Source organism: Setaria viridis, chromosome 3 (assembly GCF_005286985.2).
Source record: "Setaria viridis chromosome 3, Setaria_viridis_v4.0, whole genome shotgun sequence".
NCBI lineage: Eukaryota > Viridiplantae > Streptophyta > Magnoliopsida > Poales > Poaceae > Setaria > Setaria viridis.
Window position 1 is genome coordinate 6260248 of NC_048265.2, and position 20267 is coordinate 6280514.

Genomic DNA, 20267 nt, shown 5'->3' on the forward strand with positions numbered 1-20267 from the left:
GTTAAATGTGCTGTACTGATAAGGGCTACTACTCCAATGCAATGATCTACTATGAATATTTAAAATGAAACAAATGAGGCAACCATTAAAAACAAAAAAAAAATGTATGTAAGCAGGAGACTAACTTCAGAAAAACAGTAACTAGAGGAAGAGAACGAATTGTTAGCAGAGGGCAAATCAAACGAGTTTTCACTTTTCACAAACCTATCAGAATCAGCACTGCCAACCTCGAAACAGCCTGTGAGCTTAGCAAGTTGCCCAACAGTCTGACCAACGGCGCCTGATGCAGCTGAGATGAAGACATAATCGCCTTTCTTAGACTTGCCACATCGAAAAATTTCCAGCCCAAGCAGTTAGACGGCCATGCCTGAATAAGGAAGAACAAGTATGAGTTCAGAGGAAGGTTTTAATATTTTCGTTGCAAAGAAAGAGTGGTTGCTAAACAATGAACTCACCAAGAACACCTGTGTAGTAGACTAGTAGGACAGAGGCAACTCATCAGGATGATTGATCTTGAAAAAGGACTCTGGATTGGGGATGAAAGTATACTCCCATCCTGTAGTCCCTAAACCCGCAAACCCCTTCCTCCCTCGTTTTCTTAAAAAAAGTTTTCTAGATTTTTTTGAATTATAAAAGGGGTCTAGGTCATTCAGCACCTACAGAAGGGTTCTGTAGAATTTTCAGTGATATGGTCATGCATTTGAATTATTTTCAATTGTAGAAACCAATGTTTCATCTTCTACAAAAAGCAATATACAACCTGAACCCACACAAACTTCTAACATAAGCAGATGCGACCATAAGCACCACAAACCATCAGTTCCCAGCACGCCTATCTCTGAACGCTCAGGCATTATTCAGAAGGATGCCCAGCACTCACTCCCGTGCGACGGCAACCAGTTGCTTGCCGACGTTGCGCCCGGTGAAGAGCCCAATGAGCGCCGCCGGCGCCTTCTCCAGCCCGTCAGCGACGTCCTCGACGTAGCTGACCTTCCCCTCCTTGAGGTACCCTGCCATCTCCTCCTCGAACTTGTAGTACTGGTTGAAGTAGTCGAAGACCATGAAGCCCTCCATGCGCAGGCGCTTGGCGACGACCTGGAAGAGGTTGTGCACGCCCTCCGGCTGCTCAAGGTTGTACTGCGAGATCATACCGCACACGGGGATCCGCCCGTGCACGCGCATGTTGTCCAGCACGGCCTCTAGTGTTTGGCCACCCACATTCTCGAAGTAGATGTCGATGCCCTCAGGGAAGTACCTGCAGAGCAATGGTACCACAGGAATGAGGAAGGATGTACTAAAATTCCCTGGCAAATCAGTGCTTGTCGTTGGTGCTGAACAGCTGAAGTGTACAAATCACAGGAAGATGAGCTCACGGACCTCCTCAAGGCGGCATCGAGGTCCTGCTCTTTCTTGTAGTTGAATGCCTCATCGAAGCCAAACTTGGTTTTCAGAAGGTTAACCTGAAGAATACGAGGTAATCAATCAATGGATGACGCCGTACTACTATAATGGCAATGTTGTATACCTATGATTATTTATTGATATGATACAAATGAACGAATGAAGGCGACTACAAGCTGCCCATGAGCTTGAGCAAAACTGTACATGCCCTTGAACAAGAGAGCCACTCATTAGCAAATGGCAAAGGAAAAATACGATTTCACAAACCTTCTCGTCAGAACCAGCACTGCCAACCACATAACAGCCCGTGAGCTTAGCAAGCTGCCCAACAAGCTGACCAACGGCGCCTGATGCAGCCGACACAAAGACGTAATCACCTTTCTTAGGCTTGCCCACATCGAAAAATCCAGCCCAAGCAGTAAGGCCGGGCATGCCTGAGTATTTGGGTTGCAGCACAGTGAGAAAATAACTTTAAACTGTGTAAGAATAAAGAATTTCATATACGTTTTTTTTAAGGAACAACATGGTAACATTTGGTTCAGTAAAAGGCCGATGAACATTCAATTAAAATGAAAAAAACGTTTGTTGGTTGGATAAATGGAACAAAAAAAAAGATTACACAAGAAATTTAAGTTGCTTAATCGGAGGAAGGTCTTCAGGGTTGACATTTTTGGTTGAAAGAACAACTCACCAAGAACACCTGTGTAGTACGACAGAGGCAGTTCAGGGTGATTGATCTTGAAAAACGTTTCCGGTTTAGGGACGAGAGTGTACTCCTCCCATCCAGTCATGCCCCACACAAGATCCCCAACCTTGAAATCCGGATGCCCAGATGCCATCACCTTGCCGACACCAAAGTTAACCAAAACCTGCAAGATTTGTACGAATGGAGACCACAGAATTGTAAGGTCCCCATCTGAAAAAGATAAGTACGTGGATCCATCTCCAGTGCAGAAGATGATTATTAGAGTATAGAAAGAAATAAACTCCCAATTTCCTTAGAATAATCTGGACAGTAATTAAAAATTTCCCATCTTTAGCTCCAATTAGTAATTCGAAGAACAGATTTCCATGCTGATAAACCACGGACGGTCGCTTAGTCAGAAAATCTGGGCATCTGAACACAAGCTTCCAAATTCACCAAAGTTTCCCTAGTAATTCAAGCAAGATAATCCAAGTCCTCTAAAATTCCTATGTGAACCGTACGAATAAAAAAATCTCTTACTTTTTATATCCCCTAAAATCTAAGCATCATCTCTGGTGTCCATTGACTAGGAGTCATCACAGAGTCTTAACGCCTGAAGAAACCACAGATGGTGGAGTCTCGGAGCATTTCAAGCAGTCTTCCTTTCTCTAATCAAACTAACATATTGGGAGAATTGATAATAAAATAGTGATCCAGCAGCCTCTCTTTATCTTTCTCTTTTCCTAATAATTATTAGAACAAACCAGTAATTCACCCAACTCTCCTTAAATAAAGGAGGAGTTGTGACTCTCCCAATATGGTAGTTGGATTGGGATGAGATTATTGGAAGACTACAATAATAGAGGAAATGATATTGAGGTATTTTATTAACTAGTTATTGAGAAATATTTATTGGGGAACTGTTGCTGCAGATGCTATACAACACGACTTATCGGAGTAGTTTATGACCAGACCAGTAACAACAAAAGTTTTGAGTCTTTTTATATAGAGAAGAGAAGAGAGAAGAGAGGAGAAGAGAATAGTGATTAGATAACAGGGCGTTGCAGACACGGTACCTCCCCGGGGACGAAGTCCGGGACGTAGCTGGGGCGGTCGTGCTTGGTCATGCGGCCACGCATGTAGGGGTCGCAGGAGACGTAGAGGTTCTTGACGACCATGGCCGCCGACCCCGGCGGCACGGCCAGGCGCGCCGTGCCGGTGACCACCTCCATGTCGTCCTCCGACGGGAACCCCGTCACGTAGCGCTTCAGGATCACCATCTTGTTCGGCACCTCCTCTCCCGCCGCCGCCATCGCTCCGCCGCCGCTCATCTCAACTCTCCGGTGGTGGTTCCCCTTGGGCCTTGGCAACGCGGATATGGGGTTTGCAGCGCCGCTTTCCTAGGATGCGTTTCTGTGCCTTGCGAATTAAACGTGTCTTGGATGTTGGACGTGGAGACTGCGGGGACAGATGTTTCTGGGGCGCTCGACGCCGTTCGCGAACGCCTCTGGCGGTGGTTGGTGATGACAGCGTCACTTCGACGTTGCCGGGTGGTGTGGGGAAGCCGGCAGGCCCCGCAGATTTGGCAACTTCACACCGGCGCAGACCATTCGTCATCTCTTGATGGGGTACTGGTACCAGAGACAAACTCCCGCACATCGAAGTTTTAACTTTTTATAGAAAACCAAAACAACCTATATTTTGAAACTGGAGAATGGGATTAGACATCACTCAAGGCGAGTGAGCTATTGTCGGGGGAACTGGCGCATTTTCTATGGCAACTGATGTCATTTACAAAAGGTTGCATAAAAATACGACCCAAGGGGAAATAATAGAACCTACAATCCATGGATTTTGCCCCGTGCTCAAAGGGTCAATGGTAAGAACAATGTCTATTATGTTCAGATCTTGGCTAAAACTTTTCTTTATCAGTTCCTATGTTCATCTAATGCCATTTTTAACATGAACATTATACACCTCATAATGCAGAACAACCAGTAACTGTGCTCGCCATCTGGTGCCCGGCTTCTCTTGGTTTATGCATGTAATAACTGCAGGGGATCTTTGCTCCTGCCGATATGTGTAATGTGTTTGTGTTTACTTGTGGCAGTGCCATCCTGTGTGAAATAATAAATATCTCGATTAGAGATTGTAATCCTGGATCCGAGCATGTGCTTGTGTGAAATAATAAAAAAAAATGTAGAGATAGGGGGCGGACAGGGGCCAGCAACGGAAGGGTGTAGTGAGGTGAGCCCGCCAGGTACCCCGCCTGAACGTACCTCCGCCCCTGAACGATCTCGACCAGAGATATAATTGTGATTTTCAACGGAATTATGCTACTTTCCTTAAGCTTGGGCAAAATTGTGTCGGTATGCCACTATTGATTGTTCACACGCGGCGCATATCGTGCTCTTATTGTACCTTGATTCCTTTATTTACCGAGTTTCATGCATACGTACTACCCAAATCAAAAAAAGATGCTAACTTGATCTTTAAATAATTTTTGCTTAATTCTTCCTTTGAAGATGTTAATTTTCTCTATTAACATTAACATTATGTTTTACTAATTAACTTCATACATCCATCATAAAAGACCTGCAAGATCATTGTGATGGTACATGCTATATCCTATTAGTCCTTTATTTTTTTATATAATGGAATCCTGATGTATCTGACTGATATGGAAGGATATGATCAGTTTTCATCTCTATCTTTAGAATCTCTATCTTTAGTCCTCTATTTTTTTTAAATGAGCCAGCAGGAGGGATGCTGCTATATTTAAATAGAGGAAAGCCCGACGGGCAGTAACAAAGGAAAGTTCTATATACTCTGTACACTCACATCCCGACTAACAATCTGGGGGAAGAAAAAAAGGGCCCCGCTAGGGCTAACTAATGATGCCGGCCAGCATGAATAAGACTAGTGTTTAGCTCTTGCCGCAATCCAAGTAGCCGCTTGATCTTTTATCTGACTGCTTGTTTGTTCCTGACTTTGAAAAATCCGCGCATTTCGCTCTGTCCAAATCTCCCACAACACTAGGATAATTAGGCTTCGTAGCCCTTTCGGCCAACCACTTGTGCACCCGCTAGAGTTGTCCACTAATCATGTAGCGAGTCATGTAGCTCCCAACGACTCGGGTCAATGTTTGTGCACCGAGTCCATGCACTCATCTCATTCCAAATTCTCCTCGTAAAGTTGCAGCCGGTAAACAGATGAAGTCATGTCTCTTGTGTAGCATTACAAAGAACACAAAGCGGATTACTTGGCTATCCTTGTCTCACCAATCGATCCGCTGTCCAGACTCTATCCTGGATAGCCAGCCAGGTGAAGAACCTGCACTTGGTCAGCGCCCAAGGTTTTCAAATGATGGTCTCGAAATTAGTCGTCGTGGATCCAAAAAATTGCGCTTGGTACGCCGACTGTGAACTGTATTGCCCGTCTGGCGCGAGCTTCCATACAATGGTATCCGGGACTCTCGGTCTAAGTTGCACTCGGCTCACCTCAACCCATAGGCGGTAGTACTCAATAAAGTGTGTCACAGAGAAACCGTGATGTAGACGATTTAAGTCCCGAATCCAGGCGTAGTTCGTCATGGCATCATGCAGCGATCTATTCTTTCTTCTGGATATCTTAAATAGGTTTGGTGCCATATCCCTCGGTCTTTGGTCGTTGATCCAACCACTTCCCCAAAATGACGTTTTCTTACCGTCTCTAATTGTGATCATGGTGGCTGCTGCAAATAGCTTACGGTTAGCTTGCGAGCAAGGGACGTCGCATCCCTCCTAATGACTATCATCGTTCATCCATTCCTGCCATAGCCATAGCAGGTGCAGTACTCTTGAGAATTTACCATGATGTAGTACTCCGAGGCCGCCCCCTTTCTGAGGCCTGGCTGACCTAAGCCAATTAACCTTGCATTTGCCACCTGCGATGTTTTCTGTTCCCGCCCAAAGAAACTATTTCCTCTTAGCGTCGATGAGCTTCGTGATTTGTTTGGGTGTGTTTAGGGTTGTCAGAAGGCAGGCTGGGAGGTCAGGACCGATTTGATAAGCGTGAGTTGTCCGGCTGATGACTTGTTTTTTCCGCTCCAACTACTAAGTTTGCCTATGGTCTTGTCCACCAGAGGTTGGAAGTCCACTGTCCTTAAGCGGGTTGTAGACAATGATAGACCCAGATACTTAACTGGGAAGTTGCCATTCTTTGCCGGGAGGTTTCGTAGTACTTCACTTAGTTGTATTCCTTCGCAGCGGATCAGGATTGCAGTTGACTTTTGGAAGTTTGTTTTCAACCCTGTTGTCTCTCCAAACATATTCAAGATGTGGACCAGCACGTCTATTTCCTCTTTTCTTGGTGCGACTAACATCGCCGCATCATCAGCATACATCGATATACGGTAGCACGGTGCACGTCCACGTACCTTGCTCAGGATTCCCATCTCCATTGCCAGTTCCAACAACCTTTGTAGTGGATCAATTGCTATGACGAAAAGGAGCGGGGAAAGTGGGTCGCCTTGACATAAGCTCCTGCCGTGCTTGAGCGGTCGGTTCGAAACCCCATTTAGGAGAATGCGGGAGGAGGAAGTCGAGAGTAATGTCGCGATCCAGTCGTGCCAACGCATCGGGAAGCCCAGGTGTTGTAGAAGTGATAGCAAGTAATCCCACCTAATGGAGTCAAAAGCCTTCGCAATATCCAATTTTAGAAACATGGCAGGTACTTTGTTTCGATGATATCATCGAGCCGTACTACGCACCGTCATAAAGTTATCATGGCCACTCCGTTTCTTAATGAATGCACTCTGACATTTGGAGACAATTGAGGTCATGTGCGGTTGTAATCTTATTGCCAACGTTTTAGTGATGATTTTTATGAAGGAATGAATTAGGCTTATGGGTCTGAAGTCTTGAACAGTGTCAGCCCCCTCTTTCTTTGGTATTGGGATAATATTTGATGAGTTGATTAGTTGGAGACTGTTACAGCGTAGAGAGTAGAAAGCATTTGCTGCTGCCATTACATCGTGCTTGATAATGTCCCAACATGATTTGAGGAACAATCCCGTGTATCCGTCCGGTCCTGGTGCTCTATCACCTGGCATTTTATCGATGGCTCGTTTGATTTCAGCTTCTGAGAAAGGGGAGTATAACGAGGATAGGTGATGTTGGTTAATCCCGAGTAGGCCCCAATTGAAGTCCTCTTGACGAGGCTGGGGTTGCTGCATGGTTACTTTAAAAAGTTTTGAATTTCAGTTGATTTTTCCTCATGTGTGCATACCCAACCATTGCCTTCTTTAGTCTCTGAATGAAATTTTTCCGGCGCCTGGAGTTCACTTGTTGGTGGAAGAAGCGTGTGTTAGCGTCCCCTAATTTTAGGTTTCTTATTCTGCTAGCTTGGTTCTTATGCGCTCGTTCGATCACAGTCAGCCCCATGGCCCTTGTGTTGAGACGTCTGCGCAGGAGATGTTCTGCCTCCAAAAGTGCTCGATGTTCTTGCACCATGTCCAGCCTTAGGATAATCTCTAGGGCCATGTGCAGTTGCATTTTTGCATCTAGTATGAGCTTGCTGCTCCACTCCCGTAGAGCAACGGCCATATCCTGGAGCTTGTGGAACGGTTCAACACGTGAGATTGCGTATTCCATGCCTGTGTTACTGTGTCCCTGAACCCCAGGAGTATTGTTCAAAAAATTTCAAATTTGAAGGATTTAGGGCGTCTCTCGGAGAGCAGGATCGGGCAATGGTCAGATAACGAGGTGGATAGGGCATGCAGAACATGGTTGCTGAAAGCGACGCAACATGACATTACTCCCGGGTAACGGCGACCAGTTGCTTGCCAACATTGCGCCCTGCGAAGAGCCCAATGAGTGCTGCTGGTGCATTCTCAAGCCCTTCGGCGACGTCCTCAACATAGGCAATCTTGGCATCCTTGAGGTAACTCACCATCTCCTCCTCGAACCTGTGGTACTCGCCCAAGTAGTCCGAGACAAGGAAACCTTCCATCCGTACACGCTTGGTGATCAAGCTCAACAGGTTTCGTACGCCCTCTGGCTGCTCCAGGTTGTACTGAGAGATCATCCCACACACAGTGATGCGGCCGTGCACGCGCATGTTGAGCAGCACGGCTTCTAGCATTGTGCCACCCACGTTCTCGAAGTAGATGTCGATGCCCTCCGGGAAGTACCTAGGCAAAATGATATCGAAATTTTGGTTTGAGACTTTATCGCAGTCTAGAACGGAGGAACTTGGAGAGTAAAATTCTTTCAAAAATCATGCAAAGTCTACATGTTCCCAACGAAAGTCTTCAGTCTTCGGCATTGGGCTCAGATCACAAACCTCTGCAATGCAGCATTCAGATCCTGCTCTTTCTTGTAATTGAAAGCTTCGTCAAAGCCAAACTTGGTTTTCAGGAGATTTACCTGGAGAGGCAACATGCAAGCAATTTTCAGATAATGTACTAAATGTGTTTCAGATAATGCACTAGGTTGGAGATTTGGAGTGTTTGGCTAAGTTGTTCCTGGAACCAGTAGTAGAATGTAGATGATGCTGAAATAAAATTGTCTTCCATACCGACCTTCTCATCAGAACCAGCACTTCCAACCACATAGCAGCCAGTGAACTTAGCAAGCTGGCCAACAATCTGACCAACAGCTCCTGCTGCCGCTGAAACGAAGACGTAGTCGCCTTTCTTAGGCTTGGCCACATCATAAAATCCAGCGTATGCACTAAGCCCAGGCATGCCTGAATGTTGATTGATGTTGTAGCAGAGTTAGAACAAAAATATGTACTCTGCAATACTAGATGTTTTCAAAGAGGTATATTATTTCTGGGATTAAACATGGCATTTTTGCTTTGTAATAATGAAAGAGTAGTAAGCGCTCAGAATTAACTCACCAAGAGCACCTGTGTAGTAAGACAGAGGCATTTCCGGGTGATTGATCTTGGAAAGGGACCCTGGATTTGGGATGAGAGTGTATTCTTCCCATCCGGTTATGCCCCAGACGTGATCGCCAACCTTGAAATCCGGGTGCCCAGATGCTACCACTTTGCTCACACCGTGGCCAGCCAAAACCTGAATGTTCTTTTCAGTTGGTTACACAAACCTTGAATGCATGGAAGACAGCGTTGAAGCTGAACAGAGTCTGTGATTTGGTTGCTGGAGACAGCATTGCTATGGTTACCTCCCCTGGGACGAAGTCGGGGACGTAGCTGGGCCGGTCGTGCTTGCTCATCCGGCCGCGCATGTAGGGGTCACAGGACAGGTACAAGTTCTTGAGCACCACCGCCGCCGACCCCGGCGGCACGGCGAGGCGCGCGGCGCCGGCCACGACCTCCATGTCGTCCTCGGCGGGGAAGCCCGTGACGTGCCGCTTCAGGATGACCCGCCGGTTCGGCACCTCCTCGGTCCCGGCCGCCGCCGCCGCCGCAGCCATGGCTCCCTGGTTCGCTTGGGCGACGGATTGGGTGCTGCCGGTGGAATGCCGCTCGCTATCTTGGGGCCGTGGCCCGTGGCACGTTTTGCACGGGAGCGCTTTGGCCTTTTGGCGTGTGTGGATGGGAACGCCCGTGCGTGGCCGGCCAGACGGCCAGTGATGTGGAATTATTACGTGGAACACAAAGTCCAGCTCGCAGGAACAACGATTATTAAGAGCACGGAGCACAACTTCTTGGAGACATCAGAAAGCAAGCTCATGAAAGCAGCCTGCGAGATAAACCTATAAACTTCATAGGGGATAACGAAAGGATTAAGCATATACTATTCAGCGATAAACTGACCATGACATGAAACATAACATCAACAACGACGACATAACGAAAGTTGGGAGAAAAGCTATTTCAGATGTTGAGGCCGGCAAGTGGCAACACATGTTCTTGAATCAAATGTCCATATATCGGCAGCCCCCAGCAAGAGGTTTTTGAGCTTTGAGCCCACAAAAGCAGATTAAAAAGAGCTGAAACTAAATTCCCAGCACATCCGGCCACGTGGATTGGGATAGGAAACGGTAAAGGGTTTTGCATTTCAGGTAGAATGCCAGGTCCGCCACTTGGATTCAATCACACAATCCAAGATCTAGCACTGGCGACATGGGCAACGTGACAGCGAACTCGGCCGCCAAATCAGACGACAAATTTTGCAGCAATTCTAATTTTTTTCCTTTTGGTCATGGTTCTGTTGGTTCTTTTCCTTTTGGTCATGGTTCTGTAGGTTCTGACCAGACGTTCAATTTAAAACTAGTTTTAGTGAAAGCAACAGTTTCTCCATTTCACGCTGTCCTCCTTAATATAATTCTGAAGAGCACATTGTGTAAATTAAGTAAAAGTCTAAAGGAAGTAGCTCTTCAGTTCTCCCGAGAGGCTAACAGAATTCAGTTCGGTTAGTCCGCTCTAGCATAATTAAAATTTCCTTTTACACAATTGCTAAATAAATTAGTCTTTCCATCATTTATGGTAAAACCTGTGATCCAGTTTCATCTTGTGTAGTGGACCTAACACCTAATCCTCTCTGAATTCGTTCTCCTTGCAGTTTCATACTCACAAGATAAAAAAGGAAGTAAGTTTCTCAGCTGGTGAAAAGCTTTTGCAAAACCTAAATCATATTGCTTCACAAACTACGTACAAAAGAAATTAAAAGATGGAGGTCATCAATAAACTCTACTCCCTCCATTCCAAATTGTAGGTTGTTAGTTTTTTTTTAAAATTTATAGATATTATTATGCATCTAGATATAATGTATGTCTAGGTGCATAATAGTATCTATGAATCTAGAAAAGTCAAAACGACCTACGATTTGGAACGGAAGGAATAGATAGGTTGACATGCAGCAGGGCTGTTGACATTTAGTACAATGTGCCGAATCAAGATGCAGTGGGTGGAAGCTGGGAAGGCTATTTTACTGGTCCATTCAATGGAACTTATTCTTCCACTATAGAAACTTGGCCACCTGCAAGCATACAGAGAAAGTTGGCACGTGGCAGAAACCCAATATTTGAGTCTTACTTTGAAAAGTTTGCCGCCGATATATTATTGACATTCTGCTATGCATGGGTGCGATATCATTTAGAATAGAATCTTTGATACTTTGACTCTTTCCGTTATGGCATCTCAAAGTTCACATCATCCACTTGCACGAGGACACATCTTAGGGTGCGTTTGGTTTTGGGACGACGTGGGTCGGGTCGGAGCCGACCTATTTTTGTAGGTTGGAGTGAACCCAGCTCGTGTTTGGATGAAAAAGATGGAGAGGGATGGATTAAACCCAGTCTTTAGTTTGGTTGAAGAGGTTGGGAGGGTTGGGATGGATGTCCTTTTAACACCGTTAGTTGTGGGCCCCACCTGTCAGCCATGGGGCCCACCTGTCAGCCTCTTCTTCCTTTTCCCCCTCCCTTCCATCTTCCTTCCTCCTCTCTCCTCCCCGGCCACCCGCGCGCCGGCCCCCACCTCCCCTGCGCCTCCTCCTCCCTGGACCGGTCGCTCCCCGCGTCGTCCCCGCTTCCCGCGCTGCGCTGGCCATCCTCCCTCTCTTGCACCGGCCGCCGGCCGCTGCCCCTCCCTCCCTCTCCCGAGCCGGCCTCCGTGTGCCGCCCCTGCCTCCACCCGTGCGCCGCCCGGCGCCGCCAGGTCCTCCTCGCCACCACCGCCTCCTCACCGCCTGGTGACGCCGGCTCCTCCCCGCGCACCGGCAGCGACCAAGGGAGGCATGCGGGCGAGCGTGAGATGGAGCCGCACGACATCCATCTAGGTCCGCGCGGTCCGTCCATTTTGGAGGAATCTGCTCGACCCGGATCAAGTGGGAATATTCCCATCTGGGTTGAACCCGTTCCACATCGTTTTTCAACCAAACGTGGGATGAAGGGGGTTGAACCCGTTCCGACCCAGTCCAACCCAGTAACCAAACACACCCTTAATGTCAAACGTTTCTTCCATGAGTTTATAGCTCCTTGCTTTGGCAATTCCTTGGTGGATAGCATTTATCCCATTTGAAAATGATGTCCTGTAGAACAAACAAAAAAAAGCAAAAATGGGTATATATGCAAATCTTACAGGAGCCACTTGTTAAAACAGAATATTAATTTTGATACCAGAAGGAGAAATTAGGTTTGTGTGACTTCTATCAAGCTGCAAGTTCGTATAATATTTTTGTACTCTGATGTGGCAAATATCCACTTCAGAGATTGCACGTGCATGGAACCTGGTCTTTCCATGAAATTTCAAAAGATAACTGACATGTTTGAAGAAGTACTCAAAAGTTTTCTAATCTCCCAATGCTTTTAAGTTCCTCTAGTTCCCAAAGCATTGAGAAACCACAACAATGCTGCCGTGGATAGTAGCAACCAAATTAAGAAATCATGATTCTCAGTTTATCATTACGTAATATGGAAAACTACATGAATACGAGGTTGAATTTTGTTCCTGAAATTGATTTTATAAATAGTAAAACAATTGAACTTGAATATAGTATCCTCATATTTTTCCACAAACCTTCTACCCTGAGCATTGTTAGGTTATGGAGTTGGCTTAGGGTATTCATAATGTGGATCTAAGATAATGTCAATGACTAGTGAGTATAAGCCTAACAATTAAATGGGTCGATGATAGTATTGTGCTGGTGATGATATTCATTTTTAATTCCAAATGGAAGAATTTTTCGTGATTACACTCTAAAAGAGAGTCCAGAGAACTATCTCTTGTGAGTAACATAAGGATAACAGTCCCACAAAGATATACGCAAAATGTATGCTTTGTCTCAAAAGACCATCTGAAAGTCCAAACATTTCTTAAAAATATCAGTAAAACAGATATGGTTTGCAATCAGGTAGCTAGTGTGCATTGACATATTTCAAACCTCCTATATATGTAGTACTTATCCATTCAGAATTTCTTGAAAAGATTGCTAGCCAAAGAATATATATATTCTATGTGGAGGGAAAGGTCAGTGCTATACGACGATGCAGATTACAACAGGGCAGCCCAGCATTACACCTGATCTCTCCTCTTGCTCACACTATAAATACCTGGCGCTTGCTTGCCTGAATTTCAAACCAACAAGCTACAGGCATGGCATGGGTAAACAAGTGATGAAGAGGAGGGATGCCTTACATGGTGATGAAGAGCATATCTCCCTTAGCCAAGAATGACTTGCCTATCTCTACTATGTGGTTCATCAGGGAGTCCTCATAATGGATGAATGGTGGATGATGGTAGGCATTCTGGTTAAGTGAGGGATTCTCTTCCACCATGCTAGGCTAGCCCTCTTTCTAATTCTCCCTTTGCACGTCTAAGTGAAGTTAGGTTGTGTGATTTGGTTGCAATTTTGCTAGCTCTTCCATTGGTTCAAGTTAGAGTTGGAACCATTCATGACCAGTTCGAAAGCATTAGCAGTTTTGAAGTATTTAAGGTGAGAAGGCCATATGAAAGAAGTACATTAATCGCCAAATGAAATGGGTAGATTAATTCCATTATTGTGCTGTTTGAGAAGTGGTGGTTTAGTGATTGTTCTTCTTCATCATTTGGATATTGACTGCGAGCTGTAGCATTTACTTAAAAAGGGCACATGAGAGGGAACACCCTTCCCACCATAAGAGCAGGTACATATGCATTGACATGTAATGTTGAGATGATTTAACAAAAAATCTGTACAATGAGATGTCCCCTAGCAATCACTACACAATATCTTAATTTGTGCATGGAAAAAAGGAATGTTGAGATCCTTTAGAAGTCTTTTGCGGTTCCAGCACACTACATAACAAAAGCCTCTGGTAGTCAACAATTACAGCCAGTCTTTTGTGCCAATTTGTCATATGAAAGTTTATTTTCCATCTAAGCTCTGATCTGGTTCCGAACTAAGTTTCATCTCCCGTGCAACAGCCCTATGAGCGCTGCCGGTGCCTTGTCAATTAAGCCCTTCAGTGATGTCAATCTTGCCATCCATGAGGTAACCTTCGGAGATTGTGCGATAGGATTACAAGTCAACACGTTAATTTAGCTCAGGACCGTGGATCGTTTTCGCTTACGGATTACGGTACACATTCGCGTATCACAAAAAATCAACAACTACAACAAGTCTTTGCATTGCACAATTTTTTTTCACCACATGCATGTAACCAAACAAAGCAAATTTTCCCTTGCGACGGCCACGACCTGCTTGCCGACGTTTCTGCCGGCGAAGAGACCCACGAGTGCAGCCGGCACCGCCTCGATCCCACGCAGACGACCTTCCCTTCCTTGAGGTACCACGCCATCTCCTCCTCGAACCAGGAAGCCCTCCATTCGGATGTGCTTGCCGACGAGCTGGAAGAGGTCGACGCCGTCCGGCCGCTCCAGGTTGTACTGCGAGACCTGCCCGCACACGGCGACCCGGCCGCGGGGGCGCATGTTGCGCAGGGCGGCGTCCAGCATCGCGCCGCCCACGTTCTCCAAGTACACGTCGATGCCATGAGGGAAGCACCCCTGTTGCACGGAGGAGGAGTTTTCCATGTGATTCATGAACATACAAAAAAGGAACTGAAAAGGTAACAGGTTTGTTGTCATTCATGGCAACCGTACCTCTTCAAGGCAGCGTTGAGGTTCAGCTCCTTCGTATTGTAATTCAAAGCGTCGTCGAAGCCAAACTTGGTTTTCAACAGATTCACCTGATGAGCGGCAGTAGCGGCATATGTTTCCTTAGTGTCTTTTGGAACAATGTTCACCAAATGACAAAAAGAAACTTCAGTTAGTTTAAGGATACCTTTTGATCAGAGCCGGCACTGCCGACAACGTAGCAGCCTGTGAGCTTAGCAAGCTGCCCAACGATCTGACCGACGGCGCCTGCTGCCGCTGAGACGAAGACGTACTCACCTTTCTTAAGGGTGTGCTTGGTTGGGCTGTGACTTTTGGAAAAGCAGCTGTGAGCTGTGAACTGTGGAAAAGCAGCTGTGGGAAAAACAGAAGACCGTTTGGTTTAGACCAGCTGTGAAACTATATTCGGCACTGACGTACAGCTAGAAGCCCAGCCATATGAGCCTCCACACGCGCCTCCTGAGTCCCCTCACAGCACTACAGATTGCCGGCCACGGCACCATGGCCGAGCAGTTTGCCGGCAGCGGCCCATCCTGCACAAGCTGCTAGGGTGAGGTGATAATCACAACAGAGGAAGAAATCGAAGGGGGAAATGGAGTAATAGCAACTAGATACCTTGGAGAATCACATTGGAGTAGTAATGATCGGAGAACCCCAGCCATCACCATGGATTTAGTGCAGCTTGTTTGAGCGCTGTAGGTAGCAGGAAGGGGAAAAAGAAATAGAGGAGCAGGGAGTTGAGCGTGTGTGCTTGTTGGCCTGCTCGTTGGGCTACAAGCAAAGAAGCACGGGTACCAGTGCTTAGTGGAGAGAAGCAGCTAGCACTCCACCTCCTCGGAGAAGCGTGCGAGGCCACTGGGTCGGAGGCTGGAGGGCGCACAGGGGCTGGCGGTGGCCTGGCACCGGGCGGCGGGCTGGGACAGGACAGGCACCGGCCGAAGAAGCCGAGTCCTGGCGGCGGCCGGCCTTGGGCGATGCTGCTGGGAGACGGAGCGGCCGGCCGGCCGGCTGAAGGGCAGGACCGCCGGCGGTGGCGGCGCACGTCAGCCGTCGGGAAGACTGTGCGGTCGGGGGCGGAACCGCGGGAAAAAAAAAAGAAGAAGAACGAACCGTTTTTTTCATTAACTAGTGGGTAAATAACTCAAAGTTGCTTACTTCAAAAGCCAACGAAAGCAGGGGGAAGAGGTGCTTTTGGGTTTGTACTATAATGAAAGCTGCTTTTGGGCAAAAGCATCAATAGCTTTGAGGCCCTTTGGTTGTCTTTTGACTTTTGCAAAAGTAAAAGCAGGTTGGAAAGCCCAACCAAAGGCACCCTTAGCCTTGGCCACTTCAAAAAGTCCAGCATACGCAGTAAGGCCAGGCACACCTGATTCATGAGGTTTTGCAATTGTAAGTTGTAAGAGCAACTGCAAGAGTATCCTAAAAAATTCTTTCCCAAAACTATGTGTTGGGGGTTCTCCCAAAAAAATTTTCCCCCAAAAGCATATCAGTCAACAGCAGATCGCTAATAAATAGCCCCCAATATTTCAAACACAGGCCACGTCATCGTATTGGGCCCATCGGAAGGGACGCGCGGGCGTGCGGGAATCAGGATTGGGGGAGGAACGCCAACGCTAAAATATACGCGGTGGCATGTTGTTTTTTAGCGTCGCTAAAAAATTGGGAAAGGTTTAGGTGGATTGTTGGTGTTCATTTTTTCTCTCCTTTTTTAGGAAAAAGGTATTGGGATAAGATTAGCAGCTTCTTGGAGTTGCTCTAACACATATAGTTACGAGGAAAGTCGGCAGTTGAATGGAAAAAAAAGTGGAACAAACAGGTAAGGAAACGGACATGCCGGATATTCAACTCAGAGGAAAAGTTTTTCTCCTAAATTTTATTTAGGACTTCGAACATTAGTACTTGCGTTGAGAGACCTAGTTTATCAACCCATGCTCCCGCACGGGCTAACAATTCCAAAAAAAATATAGTTATTTAAAATTTAGATTTTCTAGCTAATAATTAAAATTATTCATCTGCGATTCTTTTATTTATTTAATATTCTTACAATACTCCAGTTTTGATTTATTTTAATTAGTAATTACTTTATACACTTTTTCATCTAGATTAATATTTTTTCAACTTACAACACACCTTTATACATTGCATTCAACACTGAAAATCAGTATTTTTCATCGTTTCCTTCCATACATGTATAAATGGTCTACACGGTGACACACATCATGCGTATATATACTTGAACTTAGTATTTCTATATTAACAACGACATAAATAGATAATTTAGAATCATATATTTTTTTACTTTTGGATATTTCTGTACAATGAACATGCAAATAATTAGCTTAAAATTTAGGTGCTTACTTTATGTTATTTTTAAAGTGGTTAGTTTAGATATAAATTTAGAAAAGCATTTTAAGTTATTTTTATAATAGCATGTATGGATAATTTAGACAAAGATTATGGATTACTATAAATTATTTTTTTATAATGCGGAGGTGGGTAGTTTAGATATCCGTTTAGGGTTTATTATATTTTCTAAGAAAATTACCCACCTATGCTATTATGAAAATTTACAAATCTATGCCATTAGAATTTTTTTACAATGATAGTGGTGGTTAATTTTTATAAAATATAATATACCAATGGCCAGATTATTAGGGTCTACCAGACTAATGCCCATATGTTTTTGAATTTTTTGTGAATTTCCTAGCACGCCTTGTGAAAAATAATGCGCGGTCTCCAATTTTTAAAAATAAAGGCACATAGCTTACTACCAAAATTATTACGTTGAACTCTCTCTCATTTGTTAAATATGCTAAAATAATACTTATATAGATATATGATTATTATCTTCAACTGATTACTTTATTTATAATTACTCTACAACGTTTTCATCCACATTTAGAATCTTTCTTTTTTTCACTTTGCATTGCAGGTATGCGTTTGAATTTGTTTAATGGACTCTGAATTTGAGCTATATTTTAACATGAAAATATATATTCTCATTACTTCCTCTATATATTTATAAATCATGACACATATTATGTGTATATAACTTAATTATTATTTTCTATATCAATAGTGTAAGAATAGACAATTTAAAATCATATGTTGATGTAACTCTAGGTATATTTTTAATGAAGTTGATTTGGATTCAAATTTTCAATAACGGCATATGTGGTTGATTTAGATATAATCACCACTATTTTTATAATGTTAGTGGTGGGCAATTTAGATGCAAATATAAGGGGTTATTTTAAATTATTTTGTATAATGGTATAGGTGGGTAATTTAGATGAAGATTAGGGTTACTTTAGTTTATTTAATATAATGCCAGATGTGGGTAATTTAGATATAGATCTAGGATTACTTTAGACTATTTTTATAATGACACATGTTGGTAATTTTTTAGAAAATACAATAGATCTAATGGCTTGAGCCTAGCGAATTGATGACCAGATGTTTTGATTTTTTGAGAGAATTTTTTTCCCAGCGTGTCCATATAGGATTTTAGGTGGCTTCGTATGAAGGCTTCAAAAGGAACCTCCAATTAGTAATGGTAAGATTGGTTAGTGCGACGAACTCACGAGAACGCCGGTGTAATAGGACTCTGGAAATTCGTGGTGATTAATCTTGTTACAGAACATTGGATTGGAGATCAGGCTGTACTCTTCCCACCCCGACACACCCCACAACAGATCGCCGGGCTTGAAGTCCGGGTGGCCAGATACCACCACCTTGCTCACATTACAAGTATCCAGAACCTGACAGTTCCATATCATGTATAAGTAGAAACGCTCAGACAGCGAAAACTTCTGAAGAAAGAAAAAATTCAACAATTTTAAGTCGCATAGAACAGAGTTGAGTAAGCTTATGCATTATGCAACTTAAAATATTAACCTTCGCTCTATGTTGATGGCTGCTTAGGTGCTTTCTGAATCCAATTTGAACAAAATATTATGGCTGGCAAATCAGTCCAATTGAGTGTCCAAAGCTCTAGGTCTAATGCATATTTCCTTTTTAAGAAAGTGAAATGGTTTCTCAACAGAATGTACATGTACCGATTTGGGAAAGGAAGACGCTTGGAATGAGTAAGCAGAGACTGATGATTGCCCTGTGAGGACTGAGTGCTTGTCCAGCCGCTCGATCATCACGGACAAAAAGTGTTAGCACTTTCTATTCTTTTTTAAAAAAAATGAACAAGAGGCCATTTTTAGTTGGTGTTTAGTTTTTGCTCCACCATCCAGATACCATCAAAACTTTTGCAGGTCAAATTTTATTGTACATTTGGTACATTCAAATTTCACACATGCATGATTCATCAATCCATTGCAAAAAAAATGGAGCAAAAAATCACTTAGCTGGTAATTTAGTTAGCCTTACGACGTGACAAAAAATATACGAAAGCCCAATAAAGAAATATGAACAGGGTCCCAGCATGCTCAAAACACACAATCAATGAATCAATGCTGGTGTGTACCTTCCCAGGGACGTAGTCCGGGACGAAGCTGGGGTCGCAGTGCCTCGTCATGCGGGTGCGCATGTAGGGCTCGCACGAGAGGTACAGGTTCTTGGCCTTGAATCCACGTGAATGAGCCCCCAGCATATCCACATGGATTGGGCTAGGACTTAGCCTTGATAAATAACCCATCCGTTCTACGTTTTGATTTTTCTAAGACTTAGAAAAATCAAAACGACCCACAACTTAGAACGGAGGAGGAAGTACTAGGCTATAAGACCTTATCATTTATACATTCTCATTGTCGTATTTGCATCCTTGCTAGATTGATGGCACCGAACTGTTTGATTAATTTCTACATGGTGCAATACACCTAGAAATAGATTATGTGTTGATATATATATAACAATAACATAACCTTTCAGTCCCAAGCAAGTTGGGGGTATAGGGACGGGCTCCGAAGTCTAAGAATTTGTATTCAAAAGTTCAAAATGTACAAAAATTTGACTATTTTAGCTTTATTTTGTAACTTGTATAGTTAATTATACCCTTAAATAATGGATTAGCAAAAAATAATGGGTATTCAATGAATACCGTTGAATACTCCCGGGCCCCGTTGGGGTAGACTAAAGAATGTGTTGATATCTTACTATTACTAATTGAAGGCTCCTTTTGAAACCTCCCGGTGAAGCCACGTAGAATCCTAGGTAGACACTTTAAAAAAAGAGAGAAATTCTAGAAATTCTAACAAAAAAGCAAAACATCCGGCATCAATTGGTTGACTCAAATCATCATTACCATTGGATCTGTTATATTCTCTAAAAAATTACCCACCTCTGCCATTATTAAAATAGCCTAAAGTAATCCTCTAAATCTATATCTAAATTACCCACCGCTACCATTATATAAAATAAACTAAAGTAACACACTAACCTTCATCTAAATTACCCACTAATTTTCCCACCACTAATAATACTTAAAAAATAAATTAAAGTAACCCCTAAAATTTGCATCTATATTACCTACTTATACCATTATTAAAAATAACATGTGGTAACTCTAAATTTGAATGTAAATCACATTCATTAAAAATATACCCCAACATACACCAATATATAATTTTAAATTATCTATTCTTACACCATTGGTATATAATATAATAATTAAGGTATATACACATGA

The 20267-nt window shown here is 43.9% G+C and overlaps 2 protein-coding genes and 1 pseudogene across 2 annotated transcripts; all 3 read right to left on the bottom strand.

The window, feature by feature from the left end:
• Window positions 1-689: 689 nt before the first annotated feature.
• LOC117850761 (2-alkenal reductase (NADP(+)-dependent)) lies at window positions 690-3596 on the bottom strand. The gene is made up of 5 exons (XM_034732625.2): window positions 3163-3596; window positions 2093-2270; window positions 1669-1835; window positions 1378-1460; window positions 690-1255 (listed from the first exon to the last, which is right to left on the bottom strand). The coding sequence occupies exons 1-5, from the start codon at window positions 3415-3417 to the stop codon at window positions 877-879; spliced, it is 1062 nt and encodes a 353-aa protein (XP_034588516.1). The 5' UTR covers window positions 3418-3596; the 3' UTR covers window positions 690-876.
• A 4110-nt stretch (window positions 3597-7706) lies between these two features.
• LOC117850762 (2-alkenal reductase (NADP(+)-dependent)) lies at window positions 7707-9600 on the bottom strand. Its single transcript, XM_034732626.2, has 5 exons — window positions 9256-9600; window positions 8969-9146; window positions 8649-8815; window positions 8411-8493; window positions 7707-8258 (listed from the first exon to the last, which is right to left on the bottom strand). The coding sequence occupies exons 1-5, from the start codon at window positions 9505-9507 to the stop codon at window positions 7880-7882; spliced, it is 1059 nt and encodes a 352-aa protein (XP_034588517.1). The 5' UTR covers window positions 9508-9600; the 3' UTR covers window positions 7707-7879.
• A 4392-nt stretch (window positions 9601-13992) lies between these two features.
• LOC117848977 (2-alkenal reductase (NADP(+)-dependent)-like) lies at window positions 13993-19359 on the bottom strand (annotated as a pseudogene).
• Window positions 19360-20267: the final 908 nt, after the last annotated feature.

Coding starts and splice junctions, on each gene's coding strand:
- LOC117850761 (XM_034732625.2), bottom strand. CDS start 3,417: ATGAGCGGCGGCGGAGCGATGGCGGCGGCGGGAGAGGAGGTGCCGAAC. Junction 1,836..2,092: donor GTACTACACAGGTGTTCTTG/GTGAGTTGTTCT, acceptor CCAAATACTCAG/GCATGCCCGGCCTTACTGCT. Junction 1,256..1,377: donor CTCGATGCCGCCTTGAGGAG/GTCCGTGAGCTC, acceptor ATTGCTCTGCAG/GTACTTCCCTGAGGGCATCG.
- LOC117850762 (XM_034732626.2), bottom strand. CDS start 9,507: ATGGCTGCGGCGGCGGCGGCGGCCGGGACCGAGGAGGTGCCGAACCGG. Junction 8,494..8,648: donor GTGCTGGTTCTGATGAGAAG/GTCGGTATGGAA, acceptor TTGCCTCTCCAG/GTAAATCTCCTGAAAACCAA. Junction 8,259..8,410: donor CTGAATGCTGCATTGCAGAG/GTTTGTGATCTG, acceptor CATTTTGCCTAG/GTACTTCCCGGAGGGCATCG.